We start from the raw sequence: 27972 nt of genomic DNA on the forward strand, positions 1-27972 counted from the left end.
ATGAGGTCCCTCCATCGCATAAGGTTGGGAGAAAATTGCTTTCGTTTCATGGAAGAGGAAGTGGGAAAAACACCTGCAAAATCCACAGATTTAACATTAGCAATTCCACAGATGCAGCATGGTGGATTCAAGTAAACTGGAATTCGTCTGTTCAGGGTAAAACATAATGATATCGACAAGTTCCAAAATCCCAGAATCGAGCAACCCAACACCCCGTACCTCGAACTCACAAAACAGGAAAATGATTATATAATAATTCGAGCATTACACTTAGTTATAGGTTATATATAAAACAAATATCCACAGTAACAAAAGGTATGTACAGCATTAAAAACAGCGAGAGGCATTTGCCCCCTTAACTCTGCATATACAATTACGTCCCGGAACGCATCCTCCACCGTGTGCGGAGTTTTGCATAAAGCACCTTGACAGAATCAAACGACGTACATATATATACAACTAAGTTCCAGAAGCCCTGGAGCGGAAGAACTGATGTGGCCAGGAGAGAAAGAACGAATACCGGTTCGTGGGGGGAAGAAAGCCGATGGATCCGGTTTAGAGTGGAAGGTGTCTATAGGATACATAGATTGGCGGTATCAGCGGGGATCTAAGTTAGAGGAATAGAAGTATCATCGTAAAAAGAAAAAATACGAACCCAAGTTACGAATAATGAAAGAAAGAATAACGAGACTCTTTTAACGTACGAATATGCTGCATTCTGACTCTCAATGAGTTGATGTTGAACAAGGTCATGGCTTGAGTGCCAGCTTTGGCTGTGGCTTTGGATCCAGAGGTCAATATTCTCAAGAGATATATCACTGATTGTACTCCGAGTAGTATTTTCCATGTCAATCTGAGAGTTGCGCAGCGTATTTATGTTTTCAAGTTCATCAAGGCCTGATCTAAGGGTCTCAACGTTGAGAGTTGTGCTCGGTCGTTGTGCGCTTTCCCGCCACATCTGGGAGTCAGTTGTAGCACAAGGAGCGAGAGATGGCAAGGGACGTGGTGAGATTTGTGTTGAGGATCGTCTGAGATTGATGCTGGAACTTCTGTTGTCTTCTGCTCTCTGCGATGTTTCGCCGTCCAACCAAGTTGTCATTGGTGATGTATCCCCGGCTTTCGTAGCTTGTTCCCTAATAAGCCGTGCATCACCAGAGGAAGCTAGATGAACAAAAGCTGGAATATTCGCCAGCTCACCTCCCAAACCATCGGCATTCGTATCTGTTACCAAGGGAGCTTTTACCACGTCAATCGTAGGATTTCGCTGGGCCCCTAAGTGGTATTTGTCTGGGATATTAGGAATATTTGTCGTAGAAAGTCTCCGAATTTTTTTTTGCCTTGACAGAATTTCAATTCCCGCATATATAAGAATTGAAATTGTAATAACGACTATGAACCATACAGGCCCATAGAAGAATGCGAAGCGTAAAGCTTTCCACTCTGGTCTAATCCAGCACCACATCTGCATACATATACCGTGGTTAGTAGGCCGGCACCTGTTACACAGGATCGGGTTATTAAGGCCTTTTTACTCACAATGGCATCTCCATATACAGGTCCCCTGACCTTTGTGCGGATGAACAGGAATATAAATGCAGGTATGAATGGGATTAAATAACATAAAATTAAGTACCGCCACTCCAGTCGTTTCAACTCAGTAGGCCTGTATCTGCGGAATGAGGTCAAGTAGACATTTAAGGCCATGCAAAAGATCCATAACGAGTTTGCTGGCAAAAACCTAGGTCCAATTTATGTAAGTTTGCTACAAGAGATAAGGGACTAGGAACAAGAACGGAAAACACACACCATTGTAATATGAATGCCTGGACGTGGCAGAGGCGATTCGCTTCGCCGCGTGAAACCTCAGACGTCCCCATCATGGTGCCAATATTTGCAAATAAATTTCCCCAGGTCGCATAAAAGTTGAGTCTGTTGACTGGGGTTTTGAATAGGTTACTACCCAGAAAGCTTGCAATTACGAAAAATGATGCAGTGATAGAGAGGGCAGATGCAGCTCTAGCACTGACATCCATGACTTGGAGCTGGGAAGGTGACAGCGAAATCGGGTGGGTAGACAACATATTCCCATTCCCGATTGCGATCCATTCATCTTCTGCCTATCCTGTTTCGCTGGTTCAAAATAATGCACCCTCGAGAAAAAATGCGGAGGCGCCTGTGGGCACGACATTGTTCGTACAGTGAACCCAAAGCAATCGTCTGGTTCGAGCCAGCAAAGGCTCAAGTCTGGATCTGACGGAAGAATAAGGAGAGCCGGCACGACTTATCTGACGTCAACGACTGGATATGAATAACCGTTTAACCCATTTGAAATCCAAGAAAACAGGCGACTGCGAACTGTTATTAAGTTTTACAACCGGAAATAAACTCTCACCACGCGAGGATGAGTTCGCAAATTAATTTTTGAAAGAATTTTTCACAGTTTTAAATTCTGAAACAACATTCTCAGAGGCGAGCAAGCAACCATGGCACGCTCAACACTCATTAACTAACATCCTTGTGGTAGACCTGAAGTTCAATGCTAATAATAAGTTGGATGTTAAACTAGTAGCGCGGGTAGCGCGGCTAGATAATGGGCAGGCACTTCGAGCAGTCACAGGAAATTATCGGTTCATCAACTCACTGGGAGAACATAATCATCTTTATCTCCCCCGTATCCATCTCAAGCAATGCGTCCTTTAAAGCCTAAATGACACGTAGACTCACTTCATTTCACATACCAAGCGCCAGTGTCCAATGGATCATTTGGGTCAAAAGGTCCTACTCACATATTCTTCTCTTCATCAAAGATTCCGTTCCTGTCCCCTTTTTGCATATGTCGTCAATACAGCTCTGTTCCCAACGTGGTAGCACGTTCAGATTCGACTCCAAATATCACAATGCTTCTAGGTACATGGGGGCTGGCGGTTATAGGATGAAGAAAATCATTTGCAACTCCGCTACAAAGAATTCAATGTACCCTGCCTTGCAGCGAAATAGCAGCCCAAACAGGCGGGGCACCTAGTTACAAACACATCTCTAAAATCACCGACGGCCAATACAACAAAGTATACCGATTTGTTATGGATAATAGTGCCGTAGCTATCGCAAGCTTGCCGTATTTGACTTCTGGGGTTACTGTTTACTACTCAACTGCATTAAGTGTAGCAACAATGGTATTTGTAGGAATTTTCTTGTAGTGTTTTTTGTCTCGGCCAGGAGGAAAGAAACTTAACAGTTACATGTTCTAGGTTCGAACAATCTCGGGCTCCCTGGTCCCAGAGTGCTGGTGTGGGACGCGAAAGGGACAGTCCCCATAGGCTCGGAATATATCTTGACCGAAGAGGCTAAAGGAACTCAATTGAAAGAGGTATGGCTAGCTATGGAAGTGCGTGATCGTGTGGCTGTTATTAAAGATCTGGTGTCAATACACAAGAGGCACTTGTCAGTGACATTTAATCAATGTGTACCAGTATTCCCATATCTGCAGCAGTAGAGACACTAAAATCATCTATTGCTTAAGCATATGGCAGTTTGCACTTTCTCAAGCTGTCCCCTTAGAGGTTCACCCGCAAAAGGCCTCGTATCTCCGACTGTGCAAAAGTAGTATATCATGGACAAATATATCATACGGTTGACCACTGAAAAAGATTTCTGGTTCAAGGAAAGAGCAAAGATGGATATCGACCGGCGCCCGTGTATGGATGCTTCCAATAACTATGTCCTTGTTGCTTCGACTGATAGATCACAGGGAAAACTCCTATTAGACATTTAATTGCGGGTTGGTAAATGAGATAGATTGGATGAGCCGGTACCCGAACCTACGAGAGATTGATATTGACTGATCCAGATAGCTCATCAACAGACGATACTCTCTCTCCCAAATCATATCTCTCGCTGCTTGGTAAGTATATTCGCAGTACTCATTTGCTTCTGCCAAAGGACTCTGAACTTGTAGCATTGTCACTTGGCACTTGAATTTGTATGGTGAGAATGTCTTTTTAGAAGGCAATCGTATCAGCGGTATAGTTGGACGGCAACATGTATGGGCGGGACCATTGTTCACTCTCTCCTCTCCGCCAGCAATCGTCGATTTGCATCCAGATAACTACAAAGACCTAGGTAAAGACGAGAGAAGAAATATCGAGAAAAAAATATCTCGCAGTCTATCCTCCGGTTCTCTTACCAGCAGTTTCTTGCAAAGGAAGTCTGTCAACTTGATATAAGTTCTTCCAATTTGATTTCCAGCAAGTGAGAGTATTCCCGATCAGGTTCTGCGTCAGCTCCTGGGACACAGGTGACATAGTCCGGTTTCGGGAGTCCCTCATGAAGATCCAACGGTTCAGCCCCGCCCATTCCATTTTCACCTGAAAGATGAACCAGCTATAATCCGTTTATGCTAATCAAAATATCATAGACGATGGGGCTTTCTGGACATCGAGGGGCCGATTCCGTACAAATTCAGTGACGAAAAGTTGAATGCACAGACCGACAGAGCGGCCAAATTCAACGAATTACTAGACTTCTGGGATATGATTTCCCATCTTGTTGGTCAGTGCAGGTGGTCTAGTAACAGCACCTATCCGCAAGCGGTAGAGCTGCTTGCGGAGATGGATAGGGAAAGGATCAAATCCAAAGACACGGATGAAAGCATAAGGGCAGACTTTCAAAAGTGGATCGATAGAGAAGCGGAACAACATCATCATTCATAACATTAGGAGACGTTGATATTCCAGAGCAAGAAGCTCACATTCTTATTGGTTTTGAAAAGGAGAGATACAATAGGCCTTGCCCGTGTAGTGAAACCGGAGGAAGACAGTCTCTTTTTGCTCCGTATGAATAGTTGATATATCCAGCTCATTCCATTGGTTAAATAGCATTGCCCGGGCTTGAACTGTACGATAGCAAAGATACTTGGACAATATTTCTTTAATATAACGTCAAATGAGCTCTTTTGTAGTTGTATTAAAGCGGATAGAATCTCCCTGCAAAATTTGGGTGGAAGTCATTAAAGTTAAATATCTGACAATGTGAGTTTATTTAGGCGGGGCGGAGCGCTAAATAAGCTGGCTGGTTGCCTGTCCGATCTGCCAACCAAAGGACTTCAACTGCGTCACAACCAGTGCAGTATTCTGCAAGCACTCTACAAAGTGCGAACCTTTGGCCAATTCCCTGTCTAACACCAGGCGTTATTCGCTTTCTTTTCGCAGCTTTGTTACGTAAACTTGGCCGATTTGGAGTGTTCGTGAGTTGAGACTGCGCACTGAAAATAAACCGATTAAAGTCAGCTTGTCTTCACCATGTCATTCCTTTAAATTCCACGTAAATTATTCGACATTCATTCCAAGATGGAACGAACAAGGATTGCAAAGGTAGGGGAACGACTTTTTTTTCGGTGCGTTGAAGCTATTCATGTGGAGCTGACGGTTCATATTTTGATATACGGACATAGGTAGATAATGTGACGCTCTCACGACGTGGAGAGCAAGTTCTCGGCACACTGCATCTCACGCCCCACCACCTTATATTTTCACATACCCCCCCTCCTACAACTACGGATCAGTCTCAGGGAGACAATATAACCCCGAAACCCAAAGAGCTGTGGATTACATACCCGATCATTTCCTTCTGCACCTTCAGGCCTGCACCGAGTTCTTCGAGACAGCCCTCTTCAATACGCCTCAGGTGCCGTGATTTCACATTTGTCTGTTTCTATTTCCCTGAAGAATCCAGGGCAAGAGATGTTTATGAGAGCATCAAGTCATGGACCTGCAAACTTGGACGGATCGAAAAACTTTATGCTTTCACCTATCAGCCTCCACCCCCTGAGCGGAGTCTCAATGGATGGGCAATCTACGATGCGCGGAAAGAATGGTTGCGCTTAGGAGTTGGGAAGGCAGATGCAAACTGCAGTTGGAGGATATCTTCTATTAATCAGTATTACTCGGTATGGATGAATGTGGCTCTTCTGCTCTACGATAAAGCAACTCTGACGTGTAGCCGTTAGTTTTCGCCTACATACCCTGCCCTTCTTCCCGTTCCTTCGGGCATGTCAGACAATACACTTAACTATGCCGGAAGATACCGATCCAGAGCTCGAATACCCGTCTTGACCTATCTTCACCCTGTCAACAACTGTTCTATAACAAGATCCTCTCAGCCGCTGGTGGGTGTGCGTGGGAAGAGAAGCATACAAGATGAAAAACTTTTAGCCGCTATTTTTTCGACGTCACGTCCGGAGAGGCCCCTTGCGAGCTATACACCTACCTCTTCCTTAGAGGCTGACTCCTTAACTTCCAGCCAGGAAGAGCAAGCAGCTCCACCAGCGAACTTCGAAATATCCAACGCTGAAGAGCTGGAAGACGAGGTAATTTCTGCAGCCCGGAATGAAGATAACGGAACACAGCCTCAGATATATGGCGCACAGCAGCACAATCTTATTGTCGACGCTCGCCCAACCGTGAACGCCTTTGCTATGCAGGCAGTTGGTCTAGGGTCCGAAAACATGGACAACTATAAGTTCGCCACCAAGGCCTACTTGGGGATCGATAACATTCATGTTATGCGAGACTCACTAAATCGAGTTATTGATGCTCTCAAAGAATCTGATGTGACACCACTCGGACCGAACAGAGATCACCTTGCGAGGAGTGGCTGGCTCAAACATATCACCGGAATACTCGACGGGGCCGCGTTAATTGCACGCCAAGTGGGTTTGCAACATTCTCATGTGCTCATTCACTGTTCAGATGGCTGGGATAGAACTAGCCAGTTGAGCGCTTTGAGCCAGTTGTGCCTTGACCCGTTCTACAGGACAATGGAAGGGTTCATGGTTCTGGTCGAAAAGGATTGGCTCTCGTTTGGTCACATGTTTCGCCATAGATCTGGGTATTTAAGTAGTGAGAAATGGTTTCAAATTGAAAATGACCGGATGGGGAGTGAGACTAGCCGTTCGGGCTTTGGTGATGCAGGTGGCGCAGGGAAAGCACTCGAAAATGCCCTTCTCAGTGCGAAGGTGTTTTTCAACAGAGAAAACGCCAGTCGGGACTCGTTGGGTGAGTCGGATGGGGAGATACAGGTGTTGGATTCAGATAGCTCCAAGAAGCCAAGTACACGTATATCAACATCGGTAAACGAAATCGAGGTGACGAAAATCAAGGAAACAAGCCCTGTTTTCCATCAATTCCTTGACGCGACATATCAATTGATATATCAGCATCCCACACGTTTTGAGTTCAACGAGCGTTTTCTTCGACGACTGTTATATCATCTCTACTCATGCCAATATGGAACGTTCCTCTTTAACAGCGAAAAGGAGCGTGTAGACGCAAAAGCCAAGGAAAAAACAAGGAGCGTGTGGGACTACTTTCTCGCCAGGAGGGAGCAATTCACTAACCCCCAGTATGACCCTGTCATAGATGATAATAAGCGAGGTCGGGAACGGCTTCTTTTCCCACGCACCAGCGAGGTAAGATGGTGGAGTGAAGCGTTTGGTCGAACCGATGCGGAAATGAATTCTCCTCGCAGCAGCTGCGTGTCTCTGGATAAGGACTATCCCTCTGGCACAAGGACACCAGTTCTAACCGGAGTTGATACTTCTGAACGCTCTTTCAGCAACCCTGGGGCCACCAACCCTCCCCCGAGCACTAGCACTAGCACGACGTCGTCAGGGGTGGCTGCGCTTTCTGCGGGTCTCACTGATTTAGGGTTGCCAACCGGTCGGGAAAGCAGCCAGTGGCAGCGAGCGGAGTTGATTGGAAATAAAGAAATGGAGGTTGAGATGCAATAAGAGGCGTCCTTCATACTGCGGTTCCTCACTAGTTCATACACATTGAGTCTGGATGCCGGGACGGTGACTATAATTTTCGTTCCTGGCGTTCCTAATTTAGGAGTTCTAGGTTATTTGGTCTGCACGAGTTCATGATATGGTTGATGATATAGCACTTTTTTTTAATTCATTTTTCAGCATTGAGAATTAAATGGCATATTTCTCTTTCTCTCTGAACCATATGGTAGTATCGTCAGGGAGGACTAGAGTCTAATGCCATGGGAATCAAACACAGTAGTCAGACATTAGGTCAGCCCCAATTACTGTATGTTCACCATCCGTATCTAAAACATATAACAGAACATAGCCCCATTATAATGGCTGGGTTGAGGGTTGAGGGTTGAGGGCTGAGGGTTGAGGGTTGAGGGTTGAGGGTTGAGGGTTGAGGTTTGCGGGTTGAGGGTTGAGGTTTGCGGGTTGAGGTTTGCGGGTTGAGGGTTGAGGGTTGGGAGGTGCCTTCGCAAAACGGCAAGCTTGCACTGTCCCAAAACGGAATTAGGGCAAACCCCAAGCCCTAACCTCGAAATATCCCCCACTAAAACCACAGCAACCTCCAAAACCATCTTCACGACGTAGAATACCAGAGCAGCTCGTCGCCGTCGCCCATCCAATCTCCTTCCCACGACACATACCCGGCGGACCCTTTTTTGTTTTCTGTCACGACAAAACAAAACAAAAAAACCTCAATCATGGCTGCCGTCCAAGGAGTGATCTCGAAGCGCCGCAAGTTTGTGGCTGATGGTGTTTTCTACGCTGAGTTGAACGAGTTCTTCCAGCGCGAATTAGCTGAAGAGGGATACTCTGGCGTCGAAGTCCGGGTTACTCCCACGGTTACTGATATCAGTACGTGTCCCTTTACTTTTTTTTTTTTTTTTTTTTTTTTTTTTTTTTTTTTTTTTTTTTTTTTTTTACCGACCGCTTGGTGGGATTTGGAGGGGAGAGGAAGAATGAGAGATTGGATTACCCTTTTGTTGTGGGTTTGGGAATACGGATTCGGTTAAAGACAAGACAGAAAAAAAGAATTGTGATATGCCTGGATTTGCGCAAGGTACACAAATGAAAAGATGCGAGTTAAGAAAAAAGAGGGAATGGACCAATTGATTGATTGGATGATGATACGATACAAACATTTCGCCGCGGGTGGAAGGAGTCTGAGCGAAATATTATATTGAGATGATAGAAGAAAACCATTAACCCCGAACCCTCTTCTTGCAACAGTCATCCGTGCCACTCACACCCAGGAAGTTCTGGGCGAACAAGGTCGTCGCATCCGCGAACTCACCTCCCTCATCCAGAAACGCTTCAAATTCCCCGAAAACTCCGTTTCTCTGTATGCCGCCAAGGTGCAGAACCGTGGTCTGTCTGCCGTTGCTCAGTGCGAGAGCTTGAGATACAAATTGCTCAACGGTCTCGCTGTCCGAAGAGCTTGTTACGGTGTTCTCAGATTTATTATGGAGAGCGGTGCCAAGGGTTGCGAGGTTGTTGTCTCTGGAAAGTTGAGAGCTGCTCGTGCCAAGAGCATGAAGTTCACTGTATGCTTCTTCAAATTTTTTAATTTTTTGGAGATTTACACGCTTTTCTGCTTCCCTGTACAGCGGTCATTGGCTGCGATGAACAGGTACGGGAGACTTAGAAGAATCAATCTACCTGTTCGATTGATCGGTGTCCCGTGAAGCAAGAATTTCATATCCCCACACTCCATAGCCACTTATTCATAACCACCCCGATATACACCGTCAATTAAACAACCGCTAACTTCCCCTTTTAGGACGGCTTCATGATCCACTCCGGCCAACCCGTCCGCGACTTCATCGACAGCGCCACCCGCCACGTCCTACTCCGCCAAGGTGTCCTTGGCATAAAAGTAAAGATCATGCGCGGCAGCGACCCAGAAGGAAAATCCGGTCCCCAGAAATCTCTCCCCGACTCCGTCACCATCATCGATCCCAAGGAGGAAGAGCCCGTCCTGCATCCAATTAGCCAGGATTATGGTGCCAAGGCCCTTGCCGCCCAACAGCTGGCTGAGCAGCAGCGATTGGCTGAGCAGCAGGAAGCTGAGGCTGCGGGACAGGGTGCTGGTCCTGAGGGGCAGGTTGTGGAAGGGCAGGAGTAATTTTTGGTGTGTTGTGATGCGGTGCGGGTTCTTGTTAATGTCTCTTTCTTTTTTCTCAGGGTTGTTGATCCGCGGGCGTAAAATGAATACGAACTTACATTTTCTGCCTTTGTTCCATATTTTCTTCTTTTCTCCCCGCAAATGAGGTCCTGGTTGCGTTGTGTTTTATTAGGACAGTCCGTTCAGTGTATTGAAAATTGGGCTCTTCCTATGGCAGATGGGGATATATGTCGATGCGATGTATTCATTGCTACAAGATTCTCTACTGTAGAGGTAGCAATAAGAGATATGAGCCAACAATAAGCAGACTTTGCTGTGATACACATCTCTGGTCTGAATATGCCGAAAAGGCAAAAGAAAAGGAGTATGTGAATGCTTACTTTTTTATATCAGAAGCTGACGTCACCAAGCAGCCCCGGACAAGTGTAAATACAGTATCTATTCCTTCATTCGAGTTTCACCCATCTGCACCAAGTCAATTTTTGGGTCTACAAAATGCCCGTTTATCCCACACCAATTTATTGTCCAAACCTCCCAGCCTTGTATTGGCTTCCGATCATCATCATTCATTTTGACCACTGTTTGATGGCTCCAATTCAACTTCTAGATGAATGTACTTCTTCTGTCCCAAATACTCAGTCCACAGAACGATAGTGACGCGGAGAGTTATTGAAAATAGACAAGGAAAACTCATAGGAAAGCCTCAATGTTAATCTCCAACGTGCTGACGGGATACTTCAACTCAAATTTTTCAAGCACTGTTGGATGCAAGATACCGAAGGAACCAATCACGTGATCCTTCCCGGAAATTCGGGCGTGTATGGAAGCAGAATGTCCGGGGAAATATGTAGGATCTGTTGAAACGAAAGAGAAGATATTAGTCAGCATGAATTGGATTCTAATACTCTTCTTAAACCATAGGTGATTTTACTCGTTTTTCAGGGGGGTTATATCGAACCTTCCAATTCCTCTATCCAGTATGTCGCATAACTCATCGCAGGATTATTAAGACCTTCCTCGCCGATTACAAACGCAGTTTTGAGCATCGCCATCACTCTATCAAGAAGGCCATGCACAATCTCAAACCCACTCGTCTTCCCATACCAAGCTGCAGCGAAATGTCTCACGTTCCTACTCTTGCGTTCGAGGGATAGGTCTTTGAACACGACATCACTCACTTCAAAGATCTTCATAGGGATAGCGTGGTGTTTGTTTTCACTGATAGTTTTCAAAAGACCTGGTAACAGGCTCGTGCGAACGACTTGAAACTCGACTGTCTTCGGGTTTGCAAGTTTAACTGCAGTGTTCCCGTTGTCCTTGCGGTTCAACCAGGCGAAGTTCTCGTCATGCGAACACAGGATTAGTGGCATGACTTCAGACCAACCAGCCATTGCGGCTTCTGTTCTGATGATGTCGGTGAGCATGTTGACGGGGAGGGGTTGTGCGATCGTGCCCGATTTGCTGGGAAAGTATCGGGGCAGCTCGTTAAAGCCGTAGGCGATGGCCACGTCTTCCATAATATCTGCTTGGTGGAGGACGTCCGCGCGGGTCACAGGAACCTCAAGGTCGATAAGATCTGGTGATGTTTTGGATGGCTCAGCAAAGTATGCCATTCGTTTCAGGAGGTTGCAAATTTCAGCGGCAGATAGGGATAAGCCGCAGCATTGGTTAATATAGGATTTACTGGCTTGGGTGTGGCGGGGGTTTAGATTGGGGGTCTCGCGAGTTTCGCCGTTGTGCTCTGATACTATTCTCACGGGTTCAACCGTAAAAGGCTCAGAGGTGTACTGAGAGAACATAGCAACTAGGATATTGTTTACGATTTCAACCTTTGTTTTATCAAGCGCAGTGTACTCGAGGAAAACATTTTTTGTGTTTAAAGTGATTTTCGAGTGGTCGCTGTTGATGATTGGTGGGAGGGAACAGACAACGTGGTCTGCATCGTAAACAACAGGGTACACTGGAGAGTCCCGGATAATGTGAAGATATTTTCCCAGATGTTTGTCTTTCTATAAGCTTTTTAGTGTCGTGTTTCTGGATTGTAGAGTACGGTGGTGCGTAATCTGACATACTTCATAAAACTCCATCAGTTCCTCCCCGTTCATCTTCTTTGTCTGATTCAAAGGTATGAAGCTGACATCCTTTGGAGGCACAGCTTCATAAGTGAACGGTCCTTTAATTGTATCCAAGTCATGCGTTCCAACAGACACCAACGTTCTCTGACGGGCAAGATTCTGGTGCAACTTGTCCTGAAGGGCGATGAAGGAGTCATATCGGGCTTGATCGAAGCGGATATTGCGAAGGATGGCGCCTGAAATGTAAGGCCGCACTTTCATCGTCTGCATATAGATTCAGTGAATGCTATTCCATAGCTAATTTTATAGCTATAGTCGTTTTGCTTGCTCATTTCCTCACCTCCTCTTTCACGATAATTTGTTCAAGTTCGCCATTAGTAGGCGTAACGAGACGGTATTTAGGCAAGGTAGCTCGGCCCCGAAAGATATTTAGCATGAGTGCAATGCCTTCAATGCACATGAGATCATATCTATTGTCCACTTAGTACTTCGTGTGATATATAGCCGTAGAGAGGGGGAGTACCAACCGATTGGCGGGGACCTCAATCTTCAGTTGCGGGGCTTCTTGCTTGCCGTTTACGAATGGTCTTTCGGAGTTCTCGGTCTGTAATCGTTAAGAGAAAGGATCGCCTACAGGAACGAAAAGGGGGTATTACATCTTCGTCAAGTTCAAGGCCTGTAGAGAGACATTATTAATGGGCGTTCGTAAGGAGGGGTACCTTGGCTACTGCCTTACCAAACTCGAAGCATAATTCGTCGAACTCTTCTGTTGAATACCTGTTCGCATTACGGATAAGCAAAAAAAGAGTCAGATAAGTTCAACGGTAGCTAGAGAAGTCAATTGAACTTACTTTCTGCCCAGCTCGTTGAAGAGAGCGGTCTTATCGACGGCAATAGTAGGCATTGTGGATGGGCTGTAAAAATTTCTTTATCACAGTGAAATACGAAGTTTAGTTTGCTGGGATGGACAAAATTGAGCACCAGGGTATTTTCAATACAGAGAAAATTTAATAAACAGGACAGGAGTATTCAAAGAAACCGAAGACAAACAACCAGCTGTTGTAAAGTGCAGCACTATTTCAACTGCGCGGTCAACTGTAGCGATGGGAATGACTGCGAGTTGATGCTCCGAGTCAGCAAAAGTTGGAACTTTCCTTTGCACCGCCACAGTTTGGGTCAGATTTCAGCCACACATAAACTGTTTTTCAGGCATAGGTTATCTCCCCTATATATATGATATATGCTGTTGCGCGCAGCACCTGAGGGCAATATGTATTCATATTTCTCAGACTCAAATCTCTAACTTTGACTTTTACTGACATGTCAAAAGCTGAATGTGTATTCCACCCACTCTGTTCCCCTTACAAGATAATTAGCTTGACCTCCGTATGACGAGCGGTAGTGTATTCTAAAAAAAAAAAAGGGGGTCGCAATTAAATACTGGTTACATTTCTTTTCACTCTCAAAGGAATGTTCAGATAAATTAAAATTCTACAACATCGTATACATACCTTAGTTTCTCATTGAGGGACATACGTTTCATTACATGAAATGTATAGTTGGGAGGTGTATGGGATTTTTATTTTTCTCAGTATATCTCAGCACCGCGCTTATAATTTAACAGTCGCGCAAAACATCATCCCTTGAAAACATGAAAGGAGGAAGCTTTCAATGCCCTATATCTTGTTTATTTCATGGCTGGGACCCGTTAGGAGAGGAGCAAGGAAGACCGAAGGGAGGCACCATGAGGTTGAAAAGAAAAGATGAATATTTTCAAAACCTTGCTGGTTTCTGCTTCTGTTCAGATGGATGGCCTCCAGCTGCTAGCCTGATAAAATAAATAAAATAAAATAAATAATTCTTGGAAATCGTGTATGTTTTTTTGTTGGTCCCTTGATTCTCTTCAGGAAACGACAGGAGCAAATTTAATCGATTATCGACATCCCCATTTCTCTTGCGATTGGAATTAATTTAGTAAAAACAAAAGTGAGTCCCTCTAAGCCGACATAGTCTTCCCAAATAAAGCGGGCGAGCAACATAACAAGCATGGATGAAAATGAGGTAGTCTCGGCAAATTGAAAAAAATGGCGAAGGGGGGAGCGGGATGCGTTGGAAGATTCTATATTTAACTTATGGCGACGTCTGCATATTTTCCGCAAAACTACTCGCAGCCGTCGTGGCAAAGTATCGTACATCAACATCCTCATCCTGCTGCAGCTTCTCGAGATTGGGAAGAATCTGTTGCTGTACGATGGTGTGGTTACGTGGCCCTGGGGTACCAGTTTGGCCAGATTTTTCAAGCTCAGCCAGCGTGCCCTCCGCAGGTAAGCAGCGAAGAGTATCGATAATGACAGCATAGGATTTGGCGACGTTGAAGCGGATATTTGGGATATCGTCACTCACGAGTCTCTCCAGGACTGGAAGAATGGATGTCTCGATGATGGAGAGATTGATGGCTGGGGCGAGTGTCTGTTTGCACATAAGCTAAATGCTTTAATCTGACAAACATAGTTGGAGAAAAGATAGGTAAGGGGACTTACGGAAATGGCAAAACAGGTCGTCATTCTGTACAGGTAGTTTGGATGTTGGCCCATCGAGATAACCTTTGGAATAATAGAATCTTTCGCCCAGTCCACCCCAAACACCTCTGTCAGTTTTTTCAGGTTCTGAGTGGCTGCCTCTCGGATGGAAAAGACCGCATCCCCAAGCCAGCCCATACAAAGAGCGCTGAGTTGTTCATCAAAGAACTTAACGCCAAGCTGACTGGCAAGAAGGGGGATATATTCGATAATCGCTAAACGGACGCGCCACTGCTTATCTTCCGCCAACTGAACAATTGCAGGAAGTAGAGATTGGGATAGAAGTTCGATACCAATTACTGTACGCAATGTGAGCAACTTAGATATTGTATTGGTCGTGGATGAAACACATACCTTTATTGACCAATTCCAATTTGGATATGATATGAAGACGGACATCGGGAAATTCATCTTTCAACATTTGCAAGAACATAGGGAGCAAGTGTGCAATGGTTCTAGGATTGTTTACCAGTCAGCATCGGATAGAGAAATTATTATCAAGGAAAGAAACCACTACTCACTCATCTTTGCCAAGGATCGGTGCTAGGCCACTGATCTGGGTCCCTAGTGCGGCACGCACATGTTGAGAGGGGTCAGCTACAAGGTCTTCAATGGTAGTCATTATTTCATTCAAAAGGGTATCTCTATCGAGAAGCTCGCAGAAACCTGTAAACGTATTAGACCGGATGCAAGTTGGGTTAGGACCGAAAAACATTTATCTTACCAGGAATTTGCCCTGCGATTGCTGTACGAACTTCTGCTTCGGTATCTTTCAGTAACTTGACGAAAGCGGGGACAAGATCGCGATTCAACACCTCATCATCAACAGCTTTTGCGATCTGTGTGAAAAGGCCACCAGTCAGTTATGATAATTGCCCACGGCCGCAGTTCTCACCCATGGTACGTTTTACTTTTTCAAACCTATCAGCCACCATGTACCTAACGCGCCAGCTTTTGTCTTCGAATAAACTTCGCAGTGCAGTCAAAAGGACCCCATGGCTTGACTGTTGCTCTTTCGGAATCTCCTCGCAGATCGATATCAAGATATCCACTGTCAATAGTCGCACGCTATCCTGGTCGTCATTGGCAAGGTACTGGAAAAGAGGAATTATTTCATCTATGATTATTGGCGTAGTCATCTCCTTAGTGAACTTCGCAAGGTTATTTGCAGCCTGCCGCCTAACCATTGGAGTATCATCGTGAACCAGATGCCCAAACTGCTGTCGAAGCCCTTGTTGCAGAGCAGGAGAGGCATGGGAATACGGAGCGCTGAAGAGGCCAGTAGCTGATATTTTCGAGGTAAACCAGTCCGCTTTTGAGAGGCGCACAGTGAGGGGTATGAAGTAATCTTCAATCTGCTTTGGCGAAAGATGACCGCAAATCTTGTTCAGTGATTCGACCGCCTGTAGAAGGATATATTGTCAGCAAGTCGTGCACTGCGGACACACATCTTCTTTTAGATTTTGCGGTGGGCCAAATATAACCTACCTTTTCTCGCACCAATGGTTCCTCAATCGCGGCCAGATTTTCCAACGGAGATAGTAGAACATGTGCGTATTCTGGGCCACCAACATACTCCACAAAATTCCCTAATTCCTCGCTGAGCGCCGTCAAAACTTCATCTTCATCTTCGACAGAGTCTGGACGCGAATAGTGGACCTGGTCAGTGTTCGGATTTCATTGCAAGGACAGGTCAAGTTGCATATAAACACTGAGAGACAAACCGTCAAGGAAAGGCACCAATTCGTCTCGTGTTCGTTCTGGACCAAGAGCCAGAGCAATAGTGGATAGGCGATGGATGGCGTTTAGGCGAAGGAGGACATCCTCATGCTGTATTTCGTAAGAAGGTTGTCTATGTGTAAGCTATGTACATGCAAGGCTGGAGCCGATTAAATGGTGGGAGGAAGCGGAAAGCGTACCTTGAGTTCATCGATCAGGACGGCGATAGGGTAGAGCTCGTCGTTATCGCCTTGGCCTTCCATAGCGAAATCTGTTGGATGGGAGAAGGGACGGAACACGGAGCGGCGATGGGGGGAGAAAATTATGCGACAGATCCAGCGGTGCGCAGAGCTGTTTTAATGAGGGTGGGGAGGAGTGAATTGGGTTCGTCCAGTCCAACGGAGCAACAGGGAAATGGGCTCAATAGGTGGAAGAGGGGAAACCCAACATGGGCCTTGGTGGATTTAGAGGGTGTAAATATCTGGGAAACAACGGGATAGACGCGAGTTAGTTGGACGGGCAATCGTGAAGTTAGTATGAAGGAGAGTTAAAAGTCACGGCGGGGGAGGAATTGGGTGGTGTGTCTCGTGAGGAGAATAAGTTATTTGGCAACACCAGCAACTAAATACTAGCGGTAGGAACAACAACAAACAGCAAACAGACCCGCAGCACCAAGCAGACAGACCTTGATAGCAATTTGTGTATGGAGTGTGTATGAGGGTAGAATCAGACCCTGATGCGCTTTGTAAAAAAGAATGGCGGGCACGGGTGTGTGGTCGGGAGCAACTACTGGCGTTGATGGATTTTGAGTCTTTTCCACTCCGAGGGCTGCCCAGATAGATTAGCTAAGTAAGTTAACTAAGTTAACGTAATCCACCACCGAGCGCAACCAATTTCATATTCTTCTAACTAATAACTAGATTTTAACCCGAAATATCTATGCTCAACAACCACTAAGTAAATTAAATTAAACTACGCTAGGTTCCGGACACCTTATCCTATTGTTCTCAAGCGTGCCGCAATTGCTGCACCTCTGCAACGCTCATAAAAGTGGTCAAGGCTCTGCTGGCCGACGCGGGGTACGTTGAATACTGTTCAAACAAGCTGAGCAGGTGGAAGAGCAGGCTCAGTAGCTTCGTCCCTAGTTATGTTCTCCCTCGCGTTGAATTCAGCGGCTGGATCTCGTACACTTTAGCTTCTCTTTCTCATTTGCAGCAAATATATCCTGATATAACTTTTCATAATTGTGGCATTAATCATTCTGTACTCACAGACTTTAGTAAACTCTTTCATTAGGCTCTAAGATGAGTTCTCAAATCTCTCTTTCCTAGATTTTTTTTATCTGCTGATGTAACTGGAAGTGATAACTAACTAATAGTTAGTTAACTAGTTAAATTTTTTAGTTACAGAACTGACTGAGAATGATACTATAAATTGCTAAACTTATTAGTTAATAAAAAATAAACATATAAAGCTCAATAGTAAACTGTTAAAAAATTATCTATTCTGAATATATATTTAATTAAATTTAAATATAAGATAATTATTATATAATTATTATTAAAATAAATATTTTAATAAATTATTTATTTATTTATGTGTATTATTATAGTTTTAATTATAATAATTAATAAATTAATAAATTTTTATTTATTTTTTAAATATAATTTTAATTTTTTTCTTTTAAATTATTAATTAATTATATAATATATATATATATATATATATATATATATATATATAAATTAATTATTACTATAATTTTAATTATAAATATTTTTTTTATATTTAAATAAAAAATTTATATTAATTAAAATAAAAATAATAAAAAAAATAAAAAAAATAATATTAAAATTATTAAAGTTAAAAAAATATTATATAAATATTTAAAAATAAAAATATATATATAATAAAAAGTAAATATAAAATTAATTATATATTAAATATAAATGATAATATAATAAAATATATAATATTAAGAAAGAATAAAACTTTACAAGTAAACACTCGCTGGAACGGGAATGGAGCTGTTCTGCTTGATGTACTTTAGCGAAGCTAGCTCACTGGCAATAGAGGCATTTGCCGTCATCTAGACCAAAAGTCGTACGTGTGGATCGAAAGATCCATTTCACACCGTCGTATTGATACAGAACGATAGCCCAATTGAAGCTACAGTCAACGGCTTTTGCGAGGGATCACACGTGCAAGGCAAGGTAACTACATTTCGTAATCCATGATGAGCCAACTGGACAAGAGCTGACGCGTTGAACTCACCGCGCATTTTGGGACGGTAGGTTCAACATCCTCCCTGTGTTGGAAAGTGTTAAACCACCTGGTAAAAATGCCCAATCGCCAGTAGTTTATACTTGGACTAAAGACGAATTCAATCCCATAGGGGTCACCTGATCCCTAACAGAAAGAAGTGTTGGCACGGGGTACAGAGCCGACAAAACCGAGAGGATAAGCGCCGATGGATTTACTACGTTAACTACCACCGGAAACTAGTTAGTTAGCTGAATATATGGTTGACTCTTGCTCAAATACATGGGATGTTTCAGAGCGAAAGACTTTTCTTCGATCAACCCGATTCTGATCCTCACGTTATCGAGAGCAGAAGAACGCGAACGCAAGGCGATGCGCAGGACTTAGAGCATGAGAACCCTCAACTAATTCCCTTGTCATTAACTAACCACGCAAATAGGCGTCCTGCGTACTAAACGAACACAGCAAAGACAAACAGCAAGAGTGTGTCCATAGTAGCTAGGAGATGGATGCCTCCTTTCAAGACAGATAACCCCTGCGGGGATGCCTTAAAGAGAGTCCGGAAAAGATGTTCAGAAGTTAGTTATTTACTAACTACACAACAACACTTCAACGTGTCAGTGGTGCTGCCTACTCTCTCCCGCCTTGGATCTCTCTAAGCGCCTACCTAGCCCAAGTATCAGAACATATGATAACTATGATTTTCTTTTCGTAACGTTACCTTGAACAATTACGAGGCACCGAGAGAGAGAGTGAAAATGTGGGCTGAGTGCCTAGTTACCACCGTAGATCGTATATTTAATTGACTGCATGACAGCATTAGTGAGTGTCTTTTCGATATTGCTCTTTGTTCATGTTTCTGTTGCCGGGCTTGTAGTTGAGTAGTTGTATCAAAAAGTATTTCGTTATGCCGTGCCCTCCTGAATCCGTAGGATTTCACTTCAACAATAAAAAAGGGCGCCTACAACTGTGCATAGATGGCTGAGCGGTAGACACACGTCAAACCGCTCAAAATCCATGCCCTTGAGAGCATATGACGTGATAGTAAGATGAGTTGGAATTTGGATAGGAGATCTGATCCGAATGCCCCTGGACGCGAATAATTTGTGGGTCTCCAACCAGCTTGAGGGATAAATATTTAAATTACTCTCCATTCAAACCTCTTGTTCCTGTCGCTAGGAAATTTCAACACAAGTCCAGTGCATTTTCTTGATATTCTTTTATTTACATTGTTTCTTAAACATTCATTTGGGACCGTCGTTCCCTCCACATTACATAGTGCACAGTAATAATTTGTATCTATGTTTCTCATCTTATTCACATAGGATATCTTTCACGAGGTTCTGTCTAACCAAACTGCGGAATCACTGTGCTCTCAAATTGAGATAACTAGAGACTTAGGTTTTCTGCCGTACTGTCCCCCGTCATCCCGGAAACTTGACGCCTTTACAGAAAATCTCAGCCCTTTAATCCCATTTGAAGACAGCGACAGTGCGTGAGATTCCCAGATGTGTTTTTGATATACCAAAAACTTCAGTTTGGAGTATTTTGCCAGCCATTGTGCATTTACGCCGTCGAGCGGATATCTCTGTCCTTGAAATTTTCTTGTTGACAGATTCTCCGTCTGGACGGTAGCTAACATTGACAGAGACCTACGCATATAGATATAGATCTTCCTATTATATATTTCTTGCCCTTCCTTTCTTTCGTCTACTACATCAAAATTTGTCATTTTGTCTTCGCTAATTGACATTCCGCTCAGCCCCGCCCCATTCGTACCCAGCAGGAGAACAAGGGACTCCATGTCTCCGTCTCTATCTTCCCCATGGCCTCAATCACTATGGCCTTACCGCTACACCTCCCTGACATCTCAGCAGCTTCGCGAGCGGCGGGCACTCCTTTCGCTCCGTGGAAACTACGCACAGCTATCTGCTCTCATTCTGCTCCTGCTGCTCAGTGTTTATAGACTTGCAACAACCAAAATCGGGACGATTGGTATCGAGAGGAGATCTACGCTATTATCGGCATGGCTAGATTCTCCATTCATGCATGGCGCGACGGAGATGAGGAGACATTATCTTGTTGCGGTGGGATGGTTGGTATGGTTATTGGCGCTTTCCGCCTGGAAAACGGGCGACGGTATGTACATCCCCTCCCCCTTTTTAGGGGGCCTCCTTGATTTCTCTTCTCGCATTTAATATCGCAACCTCTGCCTCAAAATCCTCGGTTAGTTATGTGTGAACATGATCTAACATCCAAGCAGGACTACCTTCATCTTACTAAATCCATCGCCCAAACGGCCATGGCCACAATTCCTCTCCATCTTCTTCTCTCCCCCAAACTCTCCCCAACTTTCAATCCTTTCACTCAGGTCCTGTCACGACTTCTACACCTGCCCCAAACCTATCTAACCCCCTACCACCGGCTCTTCGGCCGCCTCGTTATTCCCACACTCCTCTCACTGCATGCATTCCTCTACATAATGTTCTTTGTGCAAAATGGGTTGCTGGAGAAACGATTGAAGGACGCTGATGTGCAGTTCGGTATTGTAGGAATCCTAGTCATGGGGGTTGTGGTGGGCATGAGTAGATGGGTGAAGGGAAGGGGGTCTAGTAAAAGGGCCTCGGGATCAGTGTCAAGAGGTACAGCTTATCTTTTACATGTTTCGTTGGTTATGGGTTTGTTGGCGGTGGTTTATTGTCATGTGGAGTATGCGAGGAAGTTTGTGGTGCAAGCTGTAGGGATTTATGGGGTAGATGTGGGAAGTTGGGTGATTAAGAGGTTGTTGAGAGGGATGTGATTATGAGATGAGATTGTTGTATGTACCCTTGGACGACACGGTTTGGATACACCTTGGGATACTATATTTTTTCCTTCACGATTGAGATCTAGAGATTTGGGGCGTAGGAGGCTGTGAGAAGGAGGCTTATAGTTTATTGGAAATATTTCTATCCCGGGACGAAAATTGTATAGATGTTTAAAAAGATGGAAAGAATGAAAACATTTTAGATGTGATATTATTTACATCCTTATATATAAGTCAAGAATTGACTTGAAATAATTTAGTGTATTATTATTAGATGTACAGACAGTCAATTTAAATAGCAAGAAGATGATGCAAAGACATGAGAGATGCAAAAATTGGTAGAAATGAAAATTGGCATGAGAAAAAGAAAGAGCTGCATTCAAGGTACAGAAAAAGTCAATTATTATCAAATAATGAAAGGGCAAGGCTAAATGAGATGGTGAGTACTACTTCTCGGGAAAGGCATGATATGATATTAAATATAGGAATCGGCTCAAAACGCTAAAATAGTGACGGGAGGAAGAAAGGGAAATAAATAGAGACAAAATTTGACAGGCATTCAAGAAATTGGGCCAAAAGCAGAAAAGGGGAACAAAATGAAATATGTGATTCCGCAGAATATGCTGCCGCATTTCACAGAAGTGGTCAGGGAAAAGATGAAAATGAAGACGAAATGAGGTCAATATATCAAGTATGTAGTATATTCTTCATTCCACCTCACAACTAACATCAATTTTTATGGGCCCTCGTCGCCCATCTCTCGTGGCGAATAGCAACTAAGGCTCATGAAAGTCGCAACCGCAACGGCGACCTTCCGTCGCTGCCGATAATCCTTCTGCCCCGTTTATTATTCCCCTGGCATTCTCCGTCTAGGGATCTCTCTCACCTCAAACTCCGGTGGACCGTCATGAATCACGTCAAGAAACAAGGACTGGCGTCGTTGCAGCTCCTCGAGGCGTTCCAGAGGATTCTGTATATTTCCAGTATAAGTAGGTGATTCCAAGGAGGTTTACGAACGCGTCGATCGTGAAACGCACCCAGTTCTCCTGCAACGGAACACCGGTGGCGGGTGGTAAATTATCACCACCATACCCTCCTTGACTTTTCTCTCTTCCGTACTTAGACTTCTCTTCTCGTTGTTGTCCTATGGGCCAATGAGATCGCTTGATAGTTGCTGGGGTCACAGGGAAGCTGGGCCGCTCTGTCTCAGTGGGGAAACTTGTCAGTCTCACACTGGGCTTTCTCCCGGTGATTTCGGTTTCGAAGTCGCCCCTCGTTGTGCTAGACCTAGCCAATCCGGATTTCAAAACTTGAACTTTTTCTCTCCGGGGCTTTTGGACGGTGCGCATGTATTGCTCAATTTCCGGGACTTCGTCCCAGGCGTTTGAGCGGATGTAGCCTTTCCAAAGATGTTCAGATGTTGGTGGCGGTTCTGCTGATTCTTCTCGTGGTGCGCCCAATGCCGTATCTCTTTTATTTGGGACTTCACTTAATAGTTTCTCATGGGATACCGCAACTATGCCTGTTCCTGCTTCTTCGTCTAGAAAAACGCGAGTGGGTTTCGGGGCGTAGGCCTCCCATGGAAAAATGTGGGCCAGGCGCTGTGTATTTGGTTGCTTTGGGGGAACTTTATAGTACATATCTTTCGGGGCCTCTGGGTATGACTTCGGAGGCTGGAAAAGCCCCGTGTCCTGTGACATCGTGTAGGTGTGTGAGGGTAAACTGAATGCCTCCGGTTTGGAATCTACAGGAGGTGGTTCTCTGTCATTTTTTAATCAGCACGTGTAACTACATATTTGGGCCTATTTGATTTTGTCCATATAGATATATTTTTTAGATACAGTGGTGCATACCGAGAAGGATCCCATTGCATCCTTGGGGAAGAGAACGACGGCTCTGGAGCTGCTCTGGGTGGCTCGGGCTCTTGGAAGAGGACAGGTATTTGCCCAATCTCTAGCTGTTTTAGTGGCTCAGTTAGCTCTTGTGGAAATTGTTGTTGTGTTGGTAGGGTTGGTACGCCAGTAACGGGAGAGGTTCCTGGGACTGATTCTTCTTTCAATGTGGAAGGAGAATCAAATGGACGACGTGGAAAGTGTCGGTAGGCAGTTACATGCTCTTCACCACGAACGTATTGTGGGACAGCACTGACGACAAAATTCTGGCTTATAATAGGGATTCTATCTCGCTGGGGAGGACTAGCTGGTGTGGCTGCAACTTCATCGCTATTCAATATGGTATCATTATGAACAGAGTGAGAAGTTTCAGGGACTTGAGAGGGTGGGAAACCATGCGGGATATTAAATTGCTGGATGTTTCCATAAGCTTGTGGTTCTACAAAAGCTTTAGCTTCAGCTGTGAGGGGAGCCGAAGCCGGAGCCGGAGACATAGTGGGAGAGGCAGCGAAATGAGCACAAGCATGAGGATGATCGTAGGTATAAGCTTGAGCATGTGGTATCTCAGGGGCATGCGTTCGCTCCGGCGGCTTAGTTGGCTCATGAACGATCCCTTCTGCGTGGAGCTGCCCCAAACCATGCTTCGCAATGTCAGCTCTCGACGAAAGTTTGGATTCCGGTTTGACCTAGTTAGACGCAGTAATTAGTATTTCCCGTTAACTTCCCTATCAGGTGTACCAATGAATGGGTATTCATATCATGCATACCACCGGCCGATAATGTCTAAAATACGTCGCCCACCACCTCCCCAAAAGCTGATTATAAGGACTCTCCGACGGGAACAACTGCCTTGGGAGATTCCATGGTTTCTGTGATCCTATATAATGCACCAGACTAATTGTGCTGCCAAAATGTCGGAAGGCTGGAACGTATTGATAATGACCACTTGGCGTGCAGTTGTACACGAAGCTCAGTCTATCCCATTTCTTAAAATGTATATTCAGTAAGCCCTGGTCTGCTCCGTCGAAGCTGACTCCCTGCTGAGCAAGAGCAAGGAGGGAGTAATAATCATGCATACTGGGACGGAGCACCATGAGGCCTGTATTAAAACAGTCTGGCCAGCCGGTATCAGGCACAGCAGCGAAGTTGGTATTAATTGTGAGGAGCTCATTGGGAGCTCGGAGGGACACTACATCTGCATCGATGTATACTATCTGTCGGTATTGGGTTTGCCTCCAGAGCTCAATTTTTGAGAATGTCGAAGCTAGGTCTGGTCTGTCCATCAAATACAGATTTGCGGGGCAGTGGTTTACAATTCTGTTGATAGGGACTACATCGTCGTAGATAGTCTTATTGTTTTGTTTCAAAATTAGCAGATGTTAGCTAACCCACCATAGATTTGTTATGAAGAACTGGAATGAGAATGCTGAGCAAATGGAAAATGATGTACTTTTAGCTCGTCAATTGTCGAAGCCTTGAGGCTGTCCAGCGTAACCAGCACGGCAAGTTTTGCTTTGCAGCCATTGTCTCGCAGCGAATGGGCCAATACCAAAGCACCTACAGAAGAAGCAGCAAAAGCAACAATGATGTTGTAAGCAAAAGAGAAACGTTAAATGTGCATTGCAGACGGCGGGTCTGGTCAGGTCATGAGATAAGTTAGTGTTTACCTGGGAGATAATTGTCGCTGAGAAGCATCTAGGTCACAGTGTGAGTTTTGGTCCATCAGGTACCTGCAATTTTCCATGTCAAACTTACCGTGCAGTAGACGGCTTCACCTGGATCTGCCATGGTAGCGGTGGAGCCAGCCGTAATTGACGTCGGAGAGGGGAATGCGAGATTGAGAGGAGGCAACGAGAAGGAAGATTTCGAAACAATAAAGTTCCCGTCTTTATACATATATATAAGCTCAAGCTTGAACGAGTTTGCTCCGTACTCCGGTACGATGACCCACAGGGGCCAAGCGGGGAGCTTCAGCTCGCCAGTAAGTGTCTGAGATATAACTACAAGCGTATATCTAGGAGCAAGTGGTCAATTAGCCGTGGTCAATTGACTATTATGATGTGGAATGATAAACCTAGAATGGCCGTGAGAGAGCCATGCTGCGGTTGTTGAAGTTTTGAGAGTAACTATTATTATTAGTTAGTTACAAAATGGAGTGGGGAAATTTTCAAAATCCTGGTTTGTTTTGTTTTGCTTCGAACAAGGGTCGGTCAAGCGGCGCGAGAGTTAAAAATTTTAACTTTAAGTACAGCCACGGTTATCGCTGCAAGTCTACTAACCTAACCGATCGATGTTAAATGTGTTGCTTGATTATACATAGACGGACGAATACTTTGAAACCAAGTAAAATTCTTTACTTCGATAAATACTTCTCCATCCGCTACAGCTCCGCATATAGCAGAAATATTGCTATTCGTTATGCCGAAAGCCAAGGTAAATAAAAATATCCATGTCAAGTAATGGCGGACATGGATATATAGAGCAATCGAAAGGAAATATCATCAACATAGCACAATTCTCAGGACTGATATCATATAACCAACTCCAGCACGCGCGCGTTCAAACAATGAAAGGTAACCTAATCAACATATCCATCATGACTTCGGCTTCGTGTTGTTGCCGATACAATTTCTGACACAGATTCGAATCCGTCCCACATGTATAGACACCCATTTTCCCATACGAGATCGATATCCATTTTGGCAGCACGTGGAAAAGAAAATGCATTCTACCAGTCATTCCAGATCAAAACCACCATGGCGTGACACAATCCAACTTTGATATCACCAAATCCTTCCTTCCATCCCCCTTCCATCCATCCATTCATTTCCTCACCGTCACAACAGCGCCAGGATACACGTCAGCAATTGCCGCACCAACATCCCCATGCTCACCACAAACAGCCCACTCCACAGCCTTCTCCAAAGCCGCGCGCCCTTCCACCTCCATTGGTGTGTAATGTGCCGTCCGCGGCAATATAACCAGCTGACTGCCATGTACTAGATAGTCCGCGATTCCTTCCAGAATAACCCGAGGGTCCAGCGCCCTATCATGCTCTCCCCATACAATTGTCGCATTCGCCCTCAGTGCTCCTTGGGGCCCGTCCTGGAGCGGCATCCCGCTGCTCGTCCGTCGAGATTCCCCAAGCCCGTACAGTGCGGAAATTGTCTCAAGAGATTTGTGCCAAGTACTCACTGCAGCACCATGTCGGTAATAGGAGATCATGTCACTGAAGTTTCCTAGTTTGCTGCGCCGCAAGACACTGGGTGGGTACCCTTCACCATCCTTTGTTGTAGTGTTGCATTCCGTGCTGCCAGGACCCAAAGTACTCGCCATTGATTCTTCGGCGTCTCGGACAGTGAATTCGACAACTTTCCCTGCCGCCCGCTGGTGGATCGCCTTTAACAAGGAATAATTGCCACCGCTGCCCGTGTAACGCACTATGGGCATGGGAAGCTGAAACACAAAAATGTACCCTGAGAGGAACAGTTGGCGTAATAACGGGCTCAGCCTAGATATAGCCCGTAGGAGAAGCCTATGGGAGTGGAATGGGTTTCGCAGAAATGTCATAAACATTTTTCCCGAGGATTTCCATGCAAACGAAATATTTGTTCTCGCCAATGGTAGCTAAGAAAACGACGCATGAGCCCACCGAAAATAGAAAGTAAACAGCAGACTCGGTTCAAATCATCAAAACTTACCAAGGGACCATTCGTCAAGATAAACCTGTCGACCAATTGTGGGGCTTCCGATGCGAGACGAAAACCTATCACAGCACCCCAATCACGTGCAACAAGAATAACCTTTACTGGATTCTGCTTCTTATCCCCGCTCGCGCCCGCGCCCGCATCTGAATCAGTAACCTTATCACCATTACCATTACCGTTGACATTAATCCCATACTTGCGCCTGATAGAAAGAATAAACTCAGCAACATGTTCCAAAACCTCCGTCGCACCGTATTTCTTTAACGAGTCGCTCCCGCCATATCCTGGTAGGTCAAAAGCAACAATAGAAGACTTCTCCCAAAGCACTGACGAGACCAGCAGGTGGCGCCAAATCGCCCAGCTGTCCGGAAAGCCGTGGATAAAAATGACAAGCGGCTTTCTTGTTTTTGATTTTCTGGTTGCTATTGTTTGTGGTGTGTTTTCCATGGTCAAGAGGTTGTCATTGGAGACATAGTGGAACTTGAAGCCATTCTTGAGGGTTAGGAAGTGGTGGGAGAAACCTTCCCATTGCTTCGAGAGGTTCCAAAGGCGGTCCTTTGCTATGGTAGTTTTATTATTATAGGGTTAGAATATTGGCTCTTGAACATGAAGAAACCACTCGTAACTGGACGAGTTGGTTATTTCGAACGGGCCTAACCCGTACGGATATGATATAAATTTGAGATTTGGGGGTAGTCTAGGCCTCCTACCTAGCAACAGCTCCAATCTCCGCTTCTCCGTCGTCCGCTGGAAGACAACTCCTGACCAGATGAAAAAGGCACAATACATGCAAAATGTAAAGAGGCCGTAGAAAGCAATGGAAATTAAGAGAATACCCCTGATAAATGTAGAGGGCACCTCCATGATTTATGGTTGCCTGAAGCTGGCACTCGGATAGGTAAAAGCGTTACTTTGTTCTCCTTATTTTTCAACTTCTCAAGCGTGGGGGCATAAATAGTTTGAGGGTTGTCAGCTGGATTCAAAACAAACCAAA

At 44.8% G+C, this 27972-nt stretch overlaps 9 protein-coding genes across 9 annotated transcripts; 4 read left to right on the top strand and 5 right to left on the bottom strand.

Moving 5' to 3' along the window:
- Nucleotides 1-555: 555 nt before the first annotated feature.
- Nucleotides 556-2081, bottom strand: PAAG_01782 (hypothetical protein; the record flags this gene model as incomplete). Its single annotated transcript, XM_015844446.1, has 4 exons — nucleotides 556-571; nucleotides 705-1462; nucleotides 1537-1738; nucleotides 1807-2081. The coding sequence occupies 4 exons, from the start codon at nucleotides 2079-2081 to the stop codon at nucleotides 556-558; spliced, it is 1251 nt and encodes a 416-aa protein (XP_015701450.1).
- Nucleotides 2082-2833: 752 nt separating this feature from the next.
- PAAG_01783 (hypothetical protein) lies at nucleotides 2834-4709 on the top strand (the record flags this gene model as incomplete). The annotated part of the gene is made up of 4 exons (XM_015844447.1): nucleotides 2834-2907; nucleotides 2990-3173; nucleotides 3236-3441; nucleotides 4415-4709. 4 exons carry the CDS (start codon nucleotides 2834-2836, stop codon nucleotides 4707-4709), a joined length of 759 nt encoding a protein of 252 aa, XP_015701451.1.
- Nucleotides 4710-5345: 636 nt separating this feature from the next.
- On the top strand, nucleotides 5346-7786 carry PAAG_01784 (phosphatase; the record flags this gene model as incomplete). The annotated part of the gene is made up of 3 exons (XM_002795850.1): nucleotides 5346-5369; nucleotides 5450-5944; nucleotides 6005-7786. The coding sequence occupies 3 exons, from the start codon at nucleotides 5346-5348 to the stop codon at nucleotides 7784-7786; spliced, it is 2301 nt and encodes a 766-aa protein (XP_002795896.1).
- A 728-nt stretch (nucleotides 7787-8514) lies between these two features.
- PAAG_01785 (40S ribosomal protein S3) lies at nucleotides 8515-9938 on the top strand (the record flags this gene model as incomplete). The annotated part of the gene is made up of 3 exons (XM_002795851.2): nucleotides 8515-8668; nucleotides 9044-9357; nucleotides 9594-9938. The coding sequence occupies 3 exons, from the start codon at nucleotides 8515-8517 to the stop codon at nucleotides 9936-9938; spliced, it is 813 nt and encodes a 270-aa protein (XP_002795897.1).
- A 690-nt stretch (nucleotides 9939-10628) lies between these two features.
- Nucleotides 10629-12917, bottom strand: PAAG_01786 (phenylalanyl-tRNA synthetase beta chain; the record flags this gene model as incomplete). Its single annotated transcript, XM_002795852.2, has 8 exons — nucleotides 10629-10792; nucleotides 10897-11947; nucleotides 12011-12277; nucleotides 12354-12483; nucleotides 12541-12617; nucleotides 12670-12689; nucleotides 12750-12790; nucleotides 12865-12917. The coding sequence occupies 8 exons, from the start codon at nucleotides 12915-12917 to the stop codon at nucleotides 10629-10631; spliced, it is 1803 nt and encodes a 600-aa protein (XP_002795898.1).
- A 1226-nt stretch (nucleotides 12918-14143) lies between these two features.
- PAAG_01787 (protein phosphatase PP2A regulatory subunit A) lies at nucleotides 14144-16574 on the bottom strand (the record flags this gene model as incomplete). Its single annotated transcript, XM_002795853.2, has 9 exons — nucleotides 14144-14482; nucleotides 14554-14891; nucleotides 14947-15047; nucleotides 15114-15258; nucleotides 15317-15431; nucleotides 15504-15995; nucleotides 16081-16232; nucleotides 16317-16422; nucleotides 16512-16574. 9 exons carry the CDS (start codon nucleotides 16572-16574, stop codon nucleotides 14144-14146), a joined length of 1851 nt encoding a protein of 616 aa, XP_002795899.1.
- Nucleotides 16575-20375: 3801 nt separating this feature from the next.
- On the top strand, nucleotides 20376-21373 carry PAAG_01789 (hypothetical protein; the record flags this gene model as incomplete). Its single annotated transcript, XM_015844448.1, has 2 exons — nucleotides 20376-20712; nucleotides 20805-21373. 2 exons carry the CDS (start codon nucleotides 20376-20378, stop codon nucleotides 21371-21373), a joined length of 906 nt encoding a protein of 301 aa, XP_015701452.1.
- An 853-nt stretch (nucleotides 21374-22226) lies between these two features.
- Nucleotides 22227-25059, bottom strand: PAAG_11367 (hypothetical protein; the record flags this gene model as incomplete). Its single annotated transcript, XM_015847028.1, has 7 exons — nucleotides 22227-22349; nucleotides 22417-23140; nucleotides 23233-23957; nucleotides 24039-24620; nucleotides 24722-24828; nucleotides 24939-24966; nucleotides 25027-25059. 7 exons carry the CDS (start codon nucleotides 25057-25059, stop codon nucleotides 22227-22229), a joined length of 2322 nt encoding a protein of 773 aa, XP_015703290.1.
- Nucleotides 25060-26094: 1035 nt separating this feature from the next.
- On the bottom strand, nucleotides 26095-27842 carry PAAG_11368 (hypothetical protein; the record flags this gene model as incomplete). The annotated part of the gene is made up of 3 exons (XM_015847029.1): nucleotides 26095-26898; nucleotides 26973-27538; nucleotides 27689-27842. The coding sequence occupies 3 exons, from the start codon at nucleotides 27840-27842 to the stop codon at nucleotides 26095-26097; spliced, it is 1524 nt and encodes a 507-aa protein (XP_015703291.1).
- Nucleotides 27843-27972: the final 130 nt, after the last annotated feature.

The sequence above is a fragment of the Paracoccidioides lutzii genome (genome assembly GCF_000150705.2).
Source record: "Paracoccidioides lutzii Pb01 unplaced genomic scaffold supercont2.4, whole genome shotgun sequence".
Lineage (NCBI taxonomy): Eukaryota > Fungi > Ascomycota > Eurotiomycetes > Onygenales > Ajellomycetaceae > Paracoccidioides > Paracoccidioides lutzii.